The sequence below is a fragment of the Leptonychotes weddellii genome, chromosome 6 (genome assembly GCF_054177405.1).
Source record: "Leptonychotes weddellii isolate Sample4059 chromosome 6, ASM5417740v2, whole genome shotgun sequence".
Lineage (NCBI taxonomy): Eukaryota > Metazoa > Chordata > Mammalia > Carnivora > Phocidae > Leptonychotes > Leptonychotes weddellii.
Window position 1 is genome coordinate 96,573,140 of NC_138374.1, and position 19,487 is coordinate 96,592,626.

Here is a 19,487-nt window from a genome sequence, read left to right on the forward strand (position 1 = left end):
ATCTTAACGTTCGATAAGCATTCTAAATTCAGTTCAAACGAGACTGCTATAATTGGGTCTTTTTTGTAGGCCAAGGAACAGCAGGCCAGTATGGAAGAGAAATTCCACAATGAATTAAATGCTCACATAAAGCTCTCTAATCTATACAAGGTAAATGCCCAACCACACATTTTAGTGTCCTAATGTTGCATTTTTGGGTGTCCAGTAACTTTTTAAGATTAAATTTTAGAGTGCTGCTGATGACTCAGAGGCAAAGAGCAGTGAACTGACCCGAGCAGTGGATGAACTACACAAACTTTTGAAAGAAGCTGGAGAAGGTAAGATTTTTTAATTATGGGAAGATTATTTTGTTTTTTAGATAAAAGGTATTTTTTTTTTTTTACCTTTGTGTAGATTATTGGATTTAGAAGTTAGATTAATCTTATTAGAGACAAAATTTGGTATAGAAGAAAGAATCTTGGAATAAGAAACTCTGAATTATATTTTCAACAGATAAGATATTTGAAAATACAGAAAGCTACTGTTTTTCTGATTTTTTTCATCTTAAATAGTATATACAGTCTGGTTTCTAACAGGAAATTTTTCTTTGATAAGTACACAAGGGTTTATAGTTTGGGTATTCTCTTAATCCATAAATAAGCCTCACTTTTTAGGTTAAAAACTGTATATTTTAAAGTCTGATTTCCATGTATTCTTTTTAAATGCAAGTTTTTGGTTTTGGTTTTTGGGTTTTTTTTGCTAGTGTAATATAAGTTGTTTATATGATCTTTTCTAGTTATTTTCTGTGTTCTAGACTAAAGATCAGAATAAAACCAAGGAGATACTCAGAGCCACTTTTTTACTTTGAGTTCCCTTATTTTCCCCACGGATGAGACATCAAAAGGAGAAGTAGATTCAGCAGGCCAGGACATTCAGGAATTAAAAGTAGAGCAAGAGCTTTCAGAGGATAACTGGCAACCATAGCCTGTCTAGAATTTAATGTCTGCTGAAGGGAAAAATAATGACTGTGCTGTTACATTTTATAAACTCCAAGATTTTAATTGTATGTTTGGATATTCTGTCTTTAAAAATGTTTTTAGCCAATAAAGCAATACAAGATCATCTTTTAGAAGTGGAGGAATCTAAAGATCAAATGGAAAAAGAAATGCTTGAGAAAATAGGAAAACTGGAGAAGGAATTAGAGAATGCAAATGACCTGCTTTCTGCCACAAAACGTAAAGGTATGGATTAATAGATGCTTATTAATGACTTGAATGAAATATTAGGACTTCCTGTATAGTTCTCACTAATTTCCACTAATAGTATTTGTCTATCTTGTTGTGATGTAGGAAACTCCATCAAGTTTTTTTAGTATAAAATTAATACCTATTCATATCTTTATTATATTGTCAAATATAAGTACCATTTGATCACACATAATTGTGTGTCAGTTTCCAGAACATTTTTAACTATTCTTACTGCATGGTTTTTAGAATTGGATTATGTTATGTGACAATTTGATGTCATATTTTAAAATCTGCATAGGAATTTATATATAATATTTAGTAGGTGTCACATTTACTCGTCTTGGAAAAAATAATTGCTGCCTTTAGTGTGAAATATTACAGAAATACACTAGATTTCTGTGTGTTGGCACAGGAGCCATATTATCTGAAGAAGAGCTTGCAGCTATGTCTCCTACTGCAGCAGCTGTAGCTAAGATAGTGAAACCCGGCATGAAATTAACTGAGGTAAGAATGGTATTAAATCTTACTTTCTCCTTCAAAAGGAAATTTGCTGAAATTTAATGCTCAGGAAAATTATTCTTAAAATCATCTAATACGTAATGGATCATTCTAAGAAAAGCTTTCTTGGTTCCTGATTCTTGCAACATGTAGGAAACATTTCCATTTTATGTAAGTGCTAATGCATATTTATTATGAAGCTAGATTGATTATATTCTTCTGTTATTATGCTTAGATTTGAAACAACCCTTTTTCTCCTTTCAGCTGTATAATGCTTATGTGGAAACTCAGGATCAATTGCTTTTGGAGAAACTAGAGAATAAAAGAATTAATAAGTATCTAGATGAAATAGTGAAAGAAGTTGAAGCCAAAGCACCAATTTTGAAACGCCAGCGTGAGGAGTATGAACGTGCACAGAAAGCTGTGGCAAGTTTATCTGTGAAGCTTGAACAAGCTATGAAGGTTGGTTCCATTCTTAAATTTTAACTGTGGGAAAAATATATATGAGAAATGATTTAAGAGGTAATTCTTTCTTAGAATTAAGGTATTTAATGGGGCGCCTGGGTGGCTCAGTTAGTTAAGCGTCCAAACTCTTGATTTTATCTGAGGTCATGGTCTCAGAGTTGCGAGATCGAGTCCTGCATCGGGCTCCATCTGGTGTGGAGCCTGCTTAAGATTCTCTTTCTCCCTCTTTCCCTCCCCCTGCTTGTGCATGCTTGCTCTCCCTCTCTCTCTCACCCTCTCTGTCTCTCTCTCTTCTCTGTCTCTTAAAAAAATAAAGTATTTGAGTCAGAAAAAGCTAATTATGCTTTTCAGTGATAGGGTAATTCTACATTATTAAACTCCTATAATCATGACATGTTCTTATTCAGCTAAAATTATGGGAGCCTCTTCTATTTTTTTTTAAGACATTAGAGATGTTTTCTGTAGGAATCTGTAGTGGATGATTAATAGCCAAATCTCCTTGGGCTACTCTTGAAATTAAAATAATAATCTGTCTTTGTAATAGAACTCTTGTAAATTTGTCATAGTCATTCTTTGTCAGACAGTTCTGATACTCTGTCTAGAAGTGGTAATGTTTGACCATAGGGAAGAACTCCTTTTTTATAACATTTTACAACTTGGCAAACTTTTGTATACATTGTTTTGTTACTCTTCCTTTGTAAATTTGAAGTACCAAGGAAATTCATAAATACCTTTTAAGATTCCTTTTTACTAGATAATAATTAAAAAAGAATATATTGACATAATTTTGCTTTTAGGGTACAGCTTAATACTGAGAAGAACTCAAGATTTATTAAACAAATTTTATTGAGGAAATTCACTAACCTTTTGTATCTGCTGTCCTAAACTGATAAATTTTTTTTCCCTGGGAAAAAATAGTATAAATAAGTTGTATCCTTAATTCAAACTTAAAATTTTGTTGCTGTTGGTATTACAATTTAGATGTCAGTTTAAATCTGGGTATATTTAACAGTCTTTTTCTCCTGAGTCATATGACATCTAACAGACTGTCGGCTTTTTAATATCCGCACCCCTCCCACCCCCCGTGGTTTGAAAAGAAGTCCCTTGAGTATAATTAGATCTTCTCAAGTTTCTCAGTGTTGAGAGTGTTCTTCCTGGAGCTTATTGTCTGAAGAGAATAGTGAGGTACAAGGGCTTTCAGGCTCAAATAATAGCATATGTTCATTCTGGAAAAAACCTGTTTGTTCCTTTTTCACTAATGTAGGGTATAATAATAAAAATCCCTTACATACTTTTTTCAAAACTAGCAAAGAATTTAAAGATAATTTCTGTATCTTCTTTATAACAGAATCTTCTGTCCATAACATACATCATGTGTCCTCCAGTCTAGGTTCTTTGATGTTCATTTGTTAGATACTTAAGAGTCTTATAACCAAGTTATTTCTTCCTTAGCAGTTTAGTGAATCCCATTTTGAACTCAGCAGATTTGTATAATTGCCATCTCTCATGAATATATTTGCCTCCTTCATTGTGTCACATACTTGTTTCTACTGAAATTAGCGTATACATACCTTTAGGGCAATATACTCAGGCACTTGAAACACCAGCATAAATATGAGCCATGTTTCACTTGGATGGTATTTAAGACATTATAATGTAAAAGCAGCTCATTAAGAAGTAAAATTTGTATGAATTTGAAATAAAACATAAGATTTCAAACATATTTTGTGCTTTTTATCAGGCTTCTTAAAACTGTGCCCCTAAATCCTTAGTGATACTAGGATGCAGAACTTAGTAACAAAGCACTGCATATAATGTGTCTTTTTAACAGCCTCGTACCATTGGCTGCTGCTTTAGAAGTAATTCCTGATGCCCTTTTTATACAAGCAAGTCTTACACATCTTATTCAACATTCTTTACTTCGTTTGATCTTTATTTCTCTTTAAGTAGTGTAGAAATGATTGGCATTGTATATAGTCCTCTATTTTCCTCTTAACACAGCTTTTGAGAGTATGTCTGTGACATCATTTGATACACAGTATTAATTTGGTATGGCTGTAAGATTGTAGTTTACAGTTAATTGGGAGGGAAGTGGCAGATTCTCCACTGTTTGCACATAGTGATAAACATGATGAGCAGTACTTGAGATATTAAGAAATATATGTGTTCATGTTTGTAGAGAATTACTCTTTAATAACTACTATATCATAAATAGAATGTTTTTAGTTTATCAGTTGACTGGTATTTGAGCACTGTATATTTTTGTTATTCATATAACTGCTTCATTTGTATAGATCTTAGAAGGGCATGCAGAATTTTCACTTTAATTTACATTTTAAAGGAGATTCAGCGATTGCAGGAGGACACTGATAAAGCTAACAAACATTCATCTGTGCTTGAAAGAGACAATCAAAGGATGGAAATACAAATAAAAGATCTTTCACAACAGGTTAGAATTTTTTGTTTCTTTTCCTATTTTTTTTCTAAACAGACTGCCCAATAATGTTTAAATCTGTTTGCAGGTATCTAAGATAGAACTACTGCATATGGGGGCGCCTGGGTGGCTCAGTCGTTAAGCGTCTGCCTTTGGCTCAGGTCATGATTCCAGGTCCTGGGATCGAGCCCCGCATCGGGCTCCCTGCTCCGCGGGAAGCCTGCTTCTCCCTCTCGCACTCCCCCTGCTTGTGTTCCCTCTCTTGCTGTGTCTCTCTCTCTTTGTCAAATAAATAAATAAAATCTTAAAAAAAAAAAAAAAAGAACTACTGCATATGAAATTCTCATCGGTTAGGAATACGACTCTAGCAGAATTGTAGCCTAGTCATTGTTTTTTGCTTTTTCGTAGCCCTTCCTTTTTTTTTTTTTTAAGTGTTTGATAAATTTTCAGATTGTAACTACTGGTTGTAATAAATGGAATAATTCAAGGATAAATAAGATAATATAGAAATGAAAAATAATTTTTCCCATTAAAATTTTTTTAGGTGTTAGTATCTAGAACAATAATCTTAATATTTTTAAAATAATTTAATACTCACTGATGGTGTTCATAAAGTAATACTTTATGAAAAATTTTGCAGATTTCTATTCTAAACATTTCCAGAGTCAAAGTCAATACTATTTGGTAACAAACTAAAACTTTGTTTTTAGATTAGAGTGCTTTTAATGGAACTTGAAGAAGCAAGGGGTAATCATGTAATTCGTGATGAGGAAGTAAGCTCTGCTGATATAAGTAGTTCATCTGAAGTAATATCACAGCATCTAGTATCTTATAGAAATATTGAAGAACTTCAGCAGCAAAATCAACGTCTCTTAGTGGCCCTTAGAGAACTTGGGGAAACCAGAGAAAGAGAGGAACAAGAAACAACTTCATCCAAGTAAGCAATTGACTACCTTGGTTTGCTTAGCAAATGTTTATTGAAAATTTCTTATGTGTCCCTAATCGTGCTGTATACTTAAAAAAAATTGAGCGACAATACAAAAAAAAATTTTTACTCTCTGGGATCTCAATTTATGAATGAGATTGATCATAAGAATAAAATAGATAAGTAGATAATTTTAGTTCATGTGATTAGTGCTGTAATGGATAGAAGCCTATCATTGGGAGTGTAGAGATGAGGACCTAGCCTGGGTTTAAGGGAACAGACCAGACTTTGGGGAGAAGATAATGTAGAATTATTCAAGCAGAGTAACGAAATTTTTCCAAAAAAGTGTTTGGTGCTAGAGAAAGAGCAATGGCTATAAAAGTAAGACTGGGGTTTGGACTGAGTGGAACTGGTTTGATTTTTGCAAATAGATTTTTCAGATGACTTTGGTAAGTACCTGAGTCCTGTATGGTGAAGATTTTAAAAGTGGTTCTTAAAATGCCAGCAGAATGAAAGAAAGGATAAGAGAGACAAAAATATGCTTAATATGATAGATGGTAAAATGTTTATTAGTTTATAGTTTGAAATTATAACTACCTCTCAATCTCAGTCATGTGCAATAGACTGATTTCTTTTTCTGCAGAATTGCTGAGCTTCAGCTAAAACTTGAGAATGCCCTCACTGAATTAGAACAACTCCGTGAGTCACGACAACATCAAATGCAGCTTGTTGATTCCATAGTTCGTCAGCGTGACATGTACCGCATTTTGTTGTCACAAACAACAGGAGTTGCCATTCCTTTACAAGGTAGGTTTTTATATTTTATCCTAAAAAATTTTAAGTAATTTTGGGAAATATTTTTTAAATGTATATTATAGAGTAGATTTTGCAACATCATAAGCACTGTCCACTCCACTGAATGGTAACTACAGATTTAACTACCATATATGAATGATCATAACATCACCAAGTCTAAAACATATAGTTATTTAGGAATGACTAAGAAAGAAGAAATGCTGGCCATTGTTGAAAAATGTGTATTTTCGAGTCCATGAATTACTGTGTTTATGTATTTTTAAGTATAATTGACATGCAATATGCTATTAGTTTCAGGTGTGCCTCATGACGGTTTGACATTTCCATACAATATGAAATGACTCCCACGATAAGTCTGGTTGCCCTCTGTCACCATACAGAGTTATCACAGTATCACTGATCATACTCCCATGCTGTACATTATATCTCCATGACCTTTTAGTTAAGTTTTGTTTTAACATTTCATCTGCAAATATTGTCTCTAACCAAAAACCAAAAATAATTTTAATAGGTTATTTAGTAGATTTCTTCTCTCATAATCTCTATAATCTTATCATTTCATTTAAATAAGTCTAACTTGTTTATTTTGGTAGTGATACTTGTAATAAGAAATGTTATATCATTTTTCTTACATTTCTGAAGCTTCAAGCTTAGATGATATTTCTCTTGCATCAACTCCAAAACGTTCAAGTACATCCCAGACTGCTTCCACTCCTGCTCCAGTACCTGTAATTGAGTCTGCAGAGGCCATAGAAGCCAAGGCTGCCCTTAAACAGGTGAAACCACATCATTACACCTTTATCTTGGGTTAGGTTCTTTGAGAACACAGGTTGTCATCTTTTAATAATTTCTCCAATATTCAGTTGCAGGAAATTTTTGAGAATTACAAAAAAGAAAAGGCAGATAATGAAAAAATACAAAATGAGCAGCTTGAGAAACTTCAGGATCAAATTACAGATTTGCGATCACAAAACACCAAAATTTCTACACAACTAGACTTTGCTTCTAAACGGTAAATTTTCTGTTGTTCAAAAATTAATAGTCTAAATAGTCTAAACTTCAGTATTCAAATGAATCAAATTCAAGGATTAATTTGCAAGAGTGTTACTTATTTGTGGACCATACTCTAGGGTGAGAAGCTGTGGGGGTTCATTTTCTTAATATTGGTTTATGATTCTCTTGGGCATTCCTAAGGAGTCCAGATATTTATTTAGAAAGTTGAAGTTGATGTGAGGAATGTTGCTACTTTTTCTTCCTGAGATTGAAGGATGTGTTGTTTCTGTAGGACTTAATTATTTATAAATGCATCAGAGAATGAGAGGTATATGAACAAATTTCATTCAGCCTTCTCTAGAAGAGAAGCAAGTGCTAGATTATTTTGGGAAAATTCACTTTCTTGGTCATTTATAAAGGAATAACAGTAAATCTCATTTTATAGTTATTAGTTTAGCGGGTTAGGACAAAATTTATTCCTGTGTATACTACATGATAAAAAACTGTTTTTATCAGGATATGGCAGGTAGTTTTCCTCCATACAGTCCAACAATTTGATACCCTAGGTAAAAGCACTTTTTTTTTCCCTATGCTGATAGCTGTAGCCAACCATTCTGTAAGCTTTCAAGCACGTAAGAAATTAGGAAGAATTATAGAGGCTAAAGGATCTGCAAAACTCCCTCTCTAACCATGCATAAATACCTTAAATTGCATACCGTATCATGGTGGATGTTTGATATATCAACATTATATTGGCATTGTTTTGAATGTGATTAAAGTTCTTATAAATGAACTAGCTTAAAAAGTTAATTCAACATGAAAGTAGAATCTAAAGCTTATTTAGAATTTAAATTTAACTATTAAATTTGGAGTTGAAGATTTTACATTATTATACAAACTACTTTTTTCACATTGGTTTTTTAAAATTTTTTCTTCAAAGATTTTATTTATTAGAGAAAGTGAGAGACCAAGCATGAATGGAGGGAGAAGCAGACTCCCTGCTGAGGAGGGAGCCCTATGCGGGGCTCAATCCCAGGACCCTGGGATCATGACCTGAGCCGAAGGCAGACGCTTAACAGACTGAGCCACACAGGCGCCCCTCATATTATTATTCATGTGAAATTAAGCTGTTGTGAAGTTCCTTAAGGCACTGACCTAGGATATAGTATTTCAGTTGCTTATAGAATTATTTTTCTCTCGTAAGTTATGAAATGTTACAAGATAATGTTGAAGGATATCGTCGAGAAATCACATCCCTACATGAGAGAAATCAGAAACTCACTGCAACAACTCAAAAGCAGGAACAGATCATCAATACAATGACGCAGGATTTGAGAGGAGCAAATGAAAAGCTAGCTGTTGCGGAAGTGAGACCAATTTCCCTCCTCTGACTTGCATTATAAATTGCATTTGACATTTGTTTTTTAGTTATTACTTTGATTTTACTGGTTGACATGATACAGATGTTTGAGAGGTTTGTGGATTTGAAGTCCTTATTACATAGTTTCCAAATATTCAGTTGTGCATCAATCCAGTGGTTGTTTCTGTCCAAACTAACCTGGGAAAAGTTTGGTTTTTTTGGATTAAGATTTCCTTACAAGTCTTCCATTTCATATTAAATTTGTAAGTCACTGTTTCTCCAGTTACAACAAAGACAAATGACTATTTCATTCATTCTTGCTCATTTCTGATAAAAGACAGTATAAAAATTTAGCATTAAATTATATTTCTGAATTTCAACATGAATACAAATGCCTGTTAGAAATTGACAGTACTTTCAATTAAATACTGGATTCTTAATGAATTTTATATAATGTTTTACTTTTTTATAAAGTTACTCACAACTTTTTGATCATTACTTGTGAACAAGGTGCAGTTGTCCCCCATTTTACCTTGGAGAAACACTCGAAAGTTAAGTGTCCTGTTTAGGATAGTCATGAAAGATTTGGTTGGTGGGACTTAAACTTAGGTGTTCTTATTCTATTGGCTACATTCTTTCATTGTTACGTACTCACACATTTGTGGGGAATGGAGGCATCACTTTTTCAAACTGGTGGAGTAAGTTTTATGATTGTTTATTTATGATATATTATGTAAATGTGAATACTTTGAGGATATTGATTTTCGGAGCAGCCTCCCAAATCTGAGGATCAAATTGTACTCTTTATGAGGAAAAAAAAAAGCTGAGATAAATCATTCGGCACTCTCAGATACTTAGAAACCAAGTTTGGATTCTAAAACTTCGGTAATTTAGTAGTATGTAGGTGTGACTATAGCAAAATTTTGCAGTTTTGTTTCTTTTACTCTGATGTTTTAGATTTTTTTTTTTTGCTTGTTCTAAAATCTGATTTGTTAAGAGCAGAGAAATCATAAATGTGGTAATTGCAAGATTTTTTCCTTTGATCTGTTGATATTCCTAATAACTTTTGCTTCATATTTCAACACATGAAACTTCAAAGAGTTCTAAATCCTTATATAATGAAGAGATGTCCTCATCTCTAATTAGCATTAAGAAATACATAGTAATGAAGTGTCATTTTAATTTTATAATGGTGTTACTGCATTTGACACATTAGTTTGCAGCATTTTTTTCTTTTACTTGTATTTGCCTCAAGGTAAGAGCAGAAAACTTGAAAAAGGAAAAGGAAATGCTTAAATTGTCAGAAGTCCGTCTTTCTCAGCAGAGAGAATCTTTATTAGCTGAACAAAGAGGGCAAAACTTGCTGCTGACTAATCTGCAGACAATTCAGGTAAACAGACAAAAACACCCGTAGAAAAAAATTTTCGAAGTTAAATTTAAGTAGTTTTAACATTGTATCCTCTTGGGTTCTTAATTAGAAAATTTTTCTGTCACTTTTGTCACACATAATGATGATAATTGAGTTTTGAGGTTTATTTTAGGACATGTCAATATTCTAAATAAAACCTTGAAACAGAAATGATTGAAACTGTGCATTTGGCAGTTTTCATCCTCAGATCTATATTTACAGAGTCCTGTGCAGTTTAATTGTTTGTAAGATTAATTCTTTTAAAATTTCAGGAAATTTGAATGACTCTTGTAATATGTTTCTTTTTTCTTTATTAAATAGATATATATTTTTAAAGATTTTATTTATTTATTTGAGAGAGAGAGAGGGAGCAGGGAGCACAAGAGCAGGGTGAGGAGCAGAGGGAGAAGCAGACTTCCTGCTGAGCAGGGAGTCCAATGCAGGGCTCAATCCCAGGACTCTGGGATCATGACCTGAGCCGAAGGCAGTTGCTTAACTGACTGAACCACCCAGGACCCCTAAATAAATATTGTAATATGAAAAATGTCAAAAGATTCTTGGTAAATATTCTAGATTTTAACTTCTTTAAGAAATAGGTTGTAATCCTGTAATCCTCTGTAGCCTTTAATTTTCTTTGTATTGCTTTTTTAACTTTTTTCTTAAGCATAACCAAAAATCTTTTTTTACCTTAGGGAATATTAGAGCGATCTGAAACAGAAACCAAACAAAGGCTTAATAACCAGATTGAAAAACTGGAACATGAGATATCTCATCTAAAGAAGAAGCTGGAAAATGAGGTGGAACAAAGGCATACACTTACTAGAAATCTAGATGTGAGTCGTATTATGAATTTCTGTAAATTGTTTATTTCCAGAAATGAAGCTGGTATGTAGGTACACCGCCATCTCCTGTTGAAACATGGTTTTGAAGAGACTTCTTTCAAGCTGTTAAGTTTTTCTTGCCTCTTTGTGTGCCTAGTAATTTTTGGTTGGGTGCCATACATTGTGAATTTTATCCTATTAGGTGCTAGATATTTTTATATTCTTGTAAATCCTGGGTTTTGTTCTGGGATGCAATAATTGAAGATAGTTTGATTCTCTTGCTTTTTATGATTTATTAGTTTCCCAAAACAATGCTCAGTCAATAACTAATTATTCCCCACTATTAAGGTGAGATCTTCCTGAATACTAATCCCAGTGTCCAATGAATTATAAGTGTTTTCAGTCCCAGTGTCCAGTGAATTGTGTTTTCAGTCTGGTTGCTGGGCATTATTCCTGACTCTCTATGAACACCAGACACTCTTCACTCCAGTCTCTTTGGATGATTCTTAACCCTGCCTAGGGTAATGTCACATGTATGCACTGATGACTTTTTTTTTTTTTTTTTTCAGTTATTTCAGATCTGGTTTCTGTTATTCAGATCTGGTTTCTGTTACTCTATCTGGGTCAGAGTTTAAAGTATTATAAAAAAATAATGTGAACCTCTAGTTACTTAAGAACCTAAAGATGGCGTTCACAGGATTAATGTATTTTTTTTTTAGGTTCAACTTTTAGATACAAAGAGACAGCTGGATACTGAGACAAATCTTCATCTTAATACAAAAGAACTACTAAAAAATGCTCAGAAGGAAATTGGTACATTGAAACAGCACCTCAGTAATATGGAAGTCCAGCTTGCTTCTCAGTCCTCACAGAGAACTGGTAAAGGTAAATCAATAATTAAGTAGACTGATAGTAAAGTACTTTTTTTCCCTTTTTTTTTTTAAGATTTTATTTATTTGAGAGAGCAAGCTAGAGAGCGAGCAAGCAAGCATGAGCAGGGGGGAGAGGGGGAGGGAGAAGCAGACTGTTGAGCAGGGAGCATGACTTGGGGCTTCATCCCGGGACCCTGGGATCATGACCTGAGCCGTAGGAGATGCTCAACCGACAGCCACCCAGGTGCCCCAGTAAAGTACATTTTTAGGCTGATAACATATCTTGTAAATAAATAGCCTATTCTTTGCGGATAATAGCAAAAGAGAAAAAAAACCTTCTTATTCTTCATATAGTAAAGCTTGGTTTTAGGCTTAAATTAATAAATTTGCAGACTCAGAAGATTCAGAATACTTCTGTATGGCACCTGACCAAGGTATGCTCTAGTTTTCCAGTTGTTGAAACCATTTATTGATACTTTAAAATGTTTCCTTTGAGGAGAGTTAATACTTGAATTTTCAACTCTCCCTTGTTACAACTCTGCTCACTTACAGAAATAATTGATTTGTTTGGTCTCTTTTAGAGTAGTAGTCATAATCATTGTTCATTGATAGCCTTAGGTAAAAGATTTGTTTCATTATGCTTTTCTATGAATACACCATTTCAGATGCAAAGCCTTCAGTCCAGGTAACCTTTAAAAAATGATATAATAGGTATGTGTGTGTTTATGTATATATGTGTATGTGATACATAAAGATATAATGGTTATATAGTTTTTCAGTAGTCAATAGTGCTTTCTTACAGATAAATGATAAGAAAACATCCTTTTCAATATGCAATTTCTTCCTTTCCCATGGATTTTAGGATGAAAATTGAATTGAATGATTTAAGATTTAGTGTTTTAGAGTAAGCAGTGTTTAAATAATAAATTAAGAACCTGGTAGTATCTTCAAGTAGCTCCCTCAGTTTAGTACAAATATTTAGTATTCTTCTCTTTAAAGATCTTTGTAATATTTGTAATAGCAGATTTCAAATATTTGATATTTTGAAGAAGAAATAACAATATCTAACAAAATGCCTATTTTTATTTTGGCATTTAGCATGGGATGAAGTATACTTTTTAGATAAGTACTTCTACATTTGAGCCTTAATCCTGATTTCACAAATTGTTAGATAATAGTCATCTCTAATGTCATTTAAAATGTTAATTTTAAGAAAGCTCTTAAATCTTTTAGGTCAGCCTACCAACAAAGAAGATGTGGATGATCTTCTGAGTCAGCTAAGGCAGGCAGAAGAGCAGGTTAATGATTTGAAGGAGAGACTTAAAACAAGTACTAGTAATGTGGAACAGTATCGAGCAATGGTTACTAGTTTAGAAGAATCTCTTAACAAGGAAAAACAGGTATATACAATTTTAAATTCAATTTGAATGCACTTAACTTTTTTTTTTAATTAGGAGCTTGCTGTGTGTAAGCACTCTAGTAAATGTGAGTTCAAGTGACATCATTGTGTTTACCTCTTACACCTTAAAAGTACTTAAGTCTAATAAGCCAGATAAAACCCACAAAATTCATAAAACAAAGGAGAGTATAATTGCTGTAAGAAAGGTACAGATCAGATGTTGGTGTGAATGGGAGGGAAGTAAGGTTATTTATCTCCTGCATGACTTCACGAGAGAGATGGCATTTTTTCAGTCTTTAAAGAAAAGTATCATTTGGATAGTCAAAGGTAGAAGGTAATTCCATATAGTAAGAACCCTCAGCCAAGTAAAAAAGACTTCAGATGAGAACAGGTTGGCTAGTATATTGACTTTGTGAAATGAAATAATGAGAAATAGAATTATAAATGTACCAAGAACCAAATGTGAAAGGTTTTTAATGTCAAATTATATTCTGTTAGATTATTAGAGAGCTTTTGATTTTTTTCCAACATGTTAAAATCAGAATTTGTTTTAATTAAAGTGTAGTAGATTGGAGGATAGAGTTTTTTTTAGTGCCTATAGCAATAGTCTAGGGCCACAGTTTTAAAAGATCCTTTTGTGCTTGGCGTCATGAAAATCAAGATATGTGGGGAAAAAACCTTTCAGTGGTAGAATGGACAGATTTGGCAGCAAGTGGATATGAGGATTGAGAGAGAAATGGGGAACTGGAAATTTCACTTCAAAAGAAAAATGGCTAGTAGCCAAGTTAAGAGGTAGCTTAAGATTTTAAATGTTTTTAAACTCTTTGATCAGCATTGATGGATTTTTTTTTAATACAAGGCAAATGTGAATTTTTAATACTTTTCAAATTTAGTTTAGACCTAGAGAAACTAATTGTGTAACTTTAAATGTATATAATTTTTATATCCTATTTGGATGATGGTAAAGGTCACAGAAGAAGTACGTAAGAATATTGAAGTTCGTTTAAAAGAGTCAGCTGAGTTTCAGACACAGTTGGAAAAGAAGTTGATGGAAGTAGAGAAGGAAAAACAGGAACTTCAGGATGATAAGAGAAAAGCCATAGAGAGCATGGAACAACAGGTAAATTGGTTTATTAACCTTATCAGTCTTCTATGTGTGTAAGGATTTGAATAGCTCATTAATATCTCAGCAGATACTGATTGAACACAAATTTAACCATAGTTTCATGTGTTACTCTGCTCTTTAGGTCTGTAGATGTTTTCTTTTGAGGATTTTAGACTACTTTATGGTAGTAGTTCTCAGTGCTGCTTTTTAGAAGCCTCTGCCCGAGCATTGACTGGTATTATAGTGAATATAGACCTTCAAAGTGTGTGCAGATAACATCAAGTTATCTTTTAAATTTAGTAAGAAGTCCCTTTGGGTTAGTTGGATATTTAAAATCTGTCTTTACCAAAAAATTAGTTTGCAGTTAACTCTGGTTTTAATGTTGTTCTTCTGGCTTAGTTATCTGAGTTAAAGAAAACACTCAACAGCGTTCAGAACGAAGTACAAGAAGCTCTTCAGAGAGCAAGCACAGCTTTGAGTAATGAACAGCAAGCCAGACGTGACTGTCAGGAACAGGTAAGTGTTGATCTTGTAGCCAGTTATTGAGAAATGAGATTTGATCCTAGGGAACAGTTCTTGGAGTATATTATTAATACATTTGGGTGAACCTTACAGAAATGTAAAGTTATTTACACTGTTGTGGAACTTGGACTAAGATCAGCTGAAAAGTGTATGTGAAGGCTAAAAGTAAATAGTGCGATAACCATTTACAAATCAATCTTCACAAATGGGGAAAAAATATAAAAATACGAGTGAGAATAAAACTGAAATAGAATGGGAAAGGAATACAAGTAAGGAGATTAATAATGTTCTCATTTTTAAGTTGGGTGATATATGAATAACCATTTCGTGACAATTTTTTTTTTTTGGTGCAAAATGGTCACATTTATTGCTTACTTGTACATAGTACGTGTACGTACGAAGATTACTTTAAAAATTGAATACAGGGGAAGATACTTCAAAGTAATTAGACAAAAATGAATTATCCTTCGCTTATTGCCAAATATAATATTGGGAATTAAAATGAATATATCTATTGCAATATTAAAATAAATTATCATTTCCTTTTGTTGACTTTAAGTTTGTATGATGTGTACACATGTATTTTTACATACCTGAGTTATACTTAGCCTTTATTTCATAAAGCCTCCTCCAAATTGCTACATAGTCTTCATAAGTTTCATTTTGAATAGTTCTTTAATATTTCTTCTTTGTTTTGGGAGTGGGGGTTGTTGTTTTTCTCCAATTTTTTTAAAATTCGTTAGTTAACATACAATGTAATACTATTTTCAGGTGTAGAATTCAGTGGTTTATCACTTAGATACAACACCCAGTGCTCTTCACAAGTGCCCTCCTTCATCCCCATCACCTCTTTAACCTATCCCCCCACCAAACTTCCCTCCAGTAACCCTCAGTTTGTTCTCTATAGTTAAGAGTCTGTTACTTGGTTTGCCTCTCTTTTGCCCCATGTTCATTTGTTTTTTTCCTTAAAGTCCACGCATGAGTGAGATCATACGGTATTTGTCTTTCTCCAACTTGTTTTGCTTAGCACAATACTTTGTAGCTCCATCCACGTCATTGCAAATAGTGAAATCTCATTCTTTTTTATGGCCGAGTAATATTCCATTGTATATATACACCAAACCTTCTTTATCCCTTCATCAGTCAGTGGACATTTGGGCTTTTTCCATAATTTGGGTATTATTGAAAATGTTGCTATAAACATTGGGGTTGTGCAAGTGTCCCTTCGAATCAGTATTTTTTTATCCTTTGGAAAATTCCTAGTAGTACAGTTGCTGGATCATAGGGTAGTTCTATTTTTAGCCTTTTTTTTTTTTTTTAAGATTTTATTTACTTATTTGACACAGAAAGAGAGACAGCAAGAGAGGGAACACAAGCAGGGGGAGTGGGAGAAGGAGAAGCAGGCTTCCTGCTGAGCAGGGAGCCCGATGCGGGGCTTGATCCCAGGACCCTGGGATCATGACCTGAGCCGAAGGCAGACACTTAACGACTGAGCCACCCAGGCGCCCCTCTATTTTTAACTTTTTGAGGAACCTCCATACTGTTTTCCAGAGTAGGTGCACCAGCTTGCATTGCCACCAACAGTGTAAGAGGGTTCCCCTTTCTCCACATCCTTGCCAACATCTATTGTTTCGTGTATTGTTCATTTTAGCCATTCTGACAAGCGTGAGGTGATACTTCGTTGTAATTTTGATTTGTATTTCCCTGATGATTAGTGAGGTTGAGAATCTTCTCATGTGTCTGTTAGCCATCTGTATGTCTTGGAAAAACATCTGTTATGTCTTAAGCCCATTTTTAACTGGATTAATTGGTTTTTGGGCGTTGAATTTGGTATGTTCTTTACATATTTTGGATACTAATCTTTATCAGATATGTCATTTGCAAATATCTTCTCCCATTCCATAGGTTGCCTTTTAGTTCTATTGTTTGTTTTGCTGTGCAGAAGCTTTTTATTTTGAAAAAGTCACAAAAGTTTATTTTTGCTTTTGTTTCTGTTGTCTCTGGAGACGTATCTAGTAAGAAGTTGCTACAGCCAATGTCAGAGAGGGTACTGCCTATGTTCTCCTTGAGGATTTTGATGGCTCCTGTCTCACATTTAGGTCTTTAAACCATTTTGAGTTTATTTTTGTGTATGGTGTAAGAAAGTGGTCCAGTTGCATTCTTCTGCATGTGTGGCTGTCCAATTTTCCCAACATCATTTGTTGAAGAGACTTTTTCCATAAGATATTCTTTCCTGCTTTGTTGAAGATTAATTGACCATATAGTAGTTGTGGGTTCACTCCTGGGTTCTCTGTTCTGTTCCATTGATCTATTTGTCTGTTTTTGTGCCAGTATCATACTGTCTTGGTGACTACAACTTGTAATATAACTTGAAATCTGGAATTGTGATGCATCCAGCTTTGCTTTTCTTTTTCAAGATTGCTTTGGCTATTCGGGATCTTTTGTGGTTCCATACAAATTTTAGGGTTGGTTGTTCTAGCTCTCTGAAAAATGGTTCTAGCTCTCTGAAAAATAGGGATTGCATTAAATGTATACATTGCTTTGGGTAGGATAGACATTTTAACAGTATTTGTTCTTCCAATCCATGAGCATGAAATATCTTCCTATTTTTTTGTGTCATCTTTAATTTCTTTCATCAGTATTGTATAGTTTTTAGAGTACAGATCTTTTACCTCTTTGGTTAGGTTTATTCCTAGGTGTCTTACGGTTTTTGGTGCAATTGTAAATGAGATTGATTCCTTGATTTCTCTTTCTGTTGCTTCATTATTGGTGTATAGAAATGCAACAGATTTCTGTACATTGATTTTGTGTCCTGTGACTTTACTGAATTCATGTATCAGTTCTAGCAATTTTTTGTTGGAGTCTTGGGTTTTCTGTAAGTATCATGTCATCTGCAAATAGTTGAAATTTTGACTCCTTCCTTGCCTCTTTGGATGCCTTTTATTTCTTTTTGTTGTTTGATTGCTGAGGCTAGGACTTCCACTTCTCAAAGTGGTGAGAGTGGACATCCTTGTCTTGTTCCTGACCATAGAGGAAAAGCTGTCAGTTTTTCCCTATTGAGGATGATATTAGCTGTTGGTTTTCATATATGGTCTTTATTATATTGAGGTATGTTCCCTCCATCCTTACTTTGTTGAGGGTTTTTATGAATGGATGTCGTACTTTATCAAATGTTTTTTCCACATCTATTGAGAGGTTCATACAGTTCTTATCCTTTCTTTTATTAATGTGGTGTATCATGTTGATTGATTTGCAAAATTGAACCACCACTGCCGCCCAGGAATAAATCCCACTTGATCGTGGTGAATGGTTCTTTTTTTTTTTTTTAAGTTTTATTTTATTATGTTATGTTCATCACCGTACATTACATCATTAATTTTTGATGTAGTGTTCCATGATTCATTGTTTGCGTATAACACCCAGTGCTCCATTCAGTACGTACCCTCTTTAATACCCATCACCAGGCTAACCCATCCCCCCACCCCCTCCCCTCTAGAACCCTCAGTTTGTTTCTCAGAGTTCATAGTTTCTCATGGTTCGTCTCCCCATACGATTTCCCCCCCTTCCTACTATCTTCTTCTTTTTTTTTTTTTTTTTTACATATAATGTACTATTTGTTTCAGAGGTGCAGGTCTGTGATTCAACAGTCTTACACAATTCACAGCATTCACATACCCTCCCCGATGTCTATCACCTAGCCACCCCGTCCCTCCCACCCCCCACCACTCCAGCAACCCTTAGTTAGTTTCCTGAGATTAAGAGTGAATAACTCTTTTAATGTACTGTTGGATTCAATTTGCTAAGATTTTGTTGAGAATTTTTGCATCCATGTTCATCAGGGTGTTGGCCTGTAATTCTCCTTTTTAGTGGGGTCTTTGGTTTTGGAATGAGGGTAATGCTGGCCTCATAGAATGAATTTGGATGTTTTCCTTCCATTTCTATTTTTTTTGGAATAGTTTGAGAAGAATAGATACTCACTCTTCTTTAAATGTGTGGTAGAATTCCCCTGGAAGCCATCTGGCCCTGGACTTTTGTTTGTTCAGAGATTTTTGATTACTCATTCAATTTCTTTGGTGGTTATGGGTCTGTTCAACTCTTCTATTTCTTCCTGTTTTCAGTTTTGGTAGTTTATGTGTCTCTAGGAATGCATCCATTTCTTCCACATTGCCCAATTTGTTGGCATATAATTTTTCATAATATTCTCTTACAGTTGTTTGTATTTCTGTGGTGTTGGTTGTGATCTCTCCTCTCACATTCGTGATTTTATTTATTTGGGTCCTTTCTCTTTTCTTTTTGATAAATCTGGGTAGGGGTTTATTAATTTTATTAATTTTTTTAAAGAACCAGTTCTTCCATTGATCTGTTCTACTGGTTTTTTTTTCTTTCTATGTGATTTATTTCTGCTCTAATCTTTATTATTTCCCTTCTTCTGTTGGCTTTAGGCTGCATTTGTTGTTCTTTTTCTAGCTTCTTTAGGTATAAGGTTAGATTGCATATTTGAGATTTTTCTTGCTTCTTGAGGTAGGCCTGTATTGCTATATACTTCCCTCTTAGGACCGCTTTTGCTGCCTCCCAAAGATTTTGGACCATCGTATTTTCATTTTTACTTGTTTCCATGTATTTTTAAATTTCTTTAATTTCCT

At 33.9% G+C, this 19,487-nt stretch overlaps 1 protein-coding gene across 4 annotated transcripts in view; it reads left to right on the top strand.

The window, feature by feature from the left end:
• TPR (translocated promoter region, nuclear basket protein) overlaps nucleotides 1-19,487 on the top strand; it is a 67,305-nt gene that overhangs the window by 9,208 nt on the left and 38,610 nt on the right. For all 4 annotated transcript variants that reach the window (XM_031025494.2, XM_006730920.3, XM_081824703.1 and 1 more), the window contains exons 8-24: nucleotides 70-150; nucleotides 230-317; nucleotides 1,080-1,220; nucleotides 1,639-1,730; nucleotides 1,989-2,186; nucleotides 4,531-4,638; nucleotides 5,334-5,560; nucleotides 6,192-6,355; nucleotides 7,007-7,140; nucleotides 7,228-7,376; nucleotides 8,562-8,724; nucleotides 9,973-10,107; nucleotides 10,818-10,958; nucleotides 11,666-11,831; nucleotides 13,052-13,218; nucleotides 14,185-14,337; nucleotides 14,722-14,838. In XM_031025494.2, the coding sequence (XP_030881354.2) occupies nucleotides 70-150; nucleotides 230-317; nucleotides 1,080-1,220; nucleotides 1,639-1,730; nucleotides 1,989-2,186; nucleotides 4,531-4,638; nucleotides 5,334-5,560; nucleotides 6,192-6,355; nucleotides 7,007-7,140; nucleotides 7,228-7,376; nucleotides 8,562-8,724; nucleotides 9,973-10,107; nucleotides 10,818-10,958; nucleotides 11,666-11,831; nucleotides 13,052-13,218; nucleotides 14,185-14,337; nucleotides 14,722-14,838 (2,424 nt within the window). The remainder of the gene's footprint in view (nucleotides 1-69; nucleotides 151-229; nucleotides 318-1,079; nucleotides 1,221-1,638; nucleotides 1,731-1,988; nucleotides 2,187-4,530; nucleotides 4,639-5,333; nucleotides 5,561-6,191; nucleotides 6,356-7,006; nucleotides 7,141-7,227; nucleotides 7,377-8,561; nucleotides 8,725-9,972; nucleotides 10,108-10,817; nucleotides 10,959-11,665; nucleotides 11,832-13,051; nucleotides 13,219-14,184; nucleotides 14,338-14,721; nucleotides 14,839-19,487) is intronic.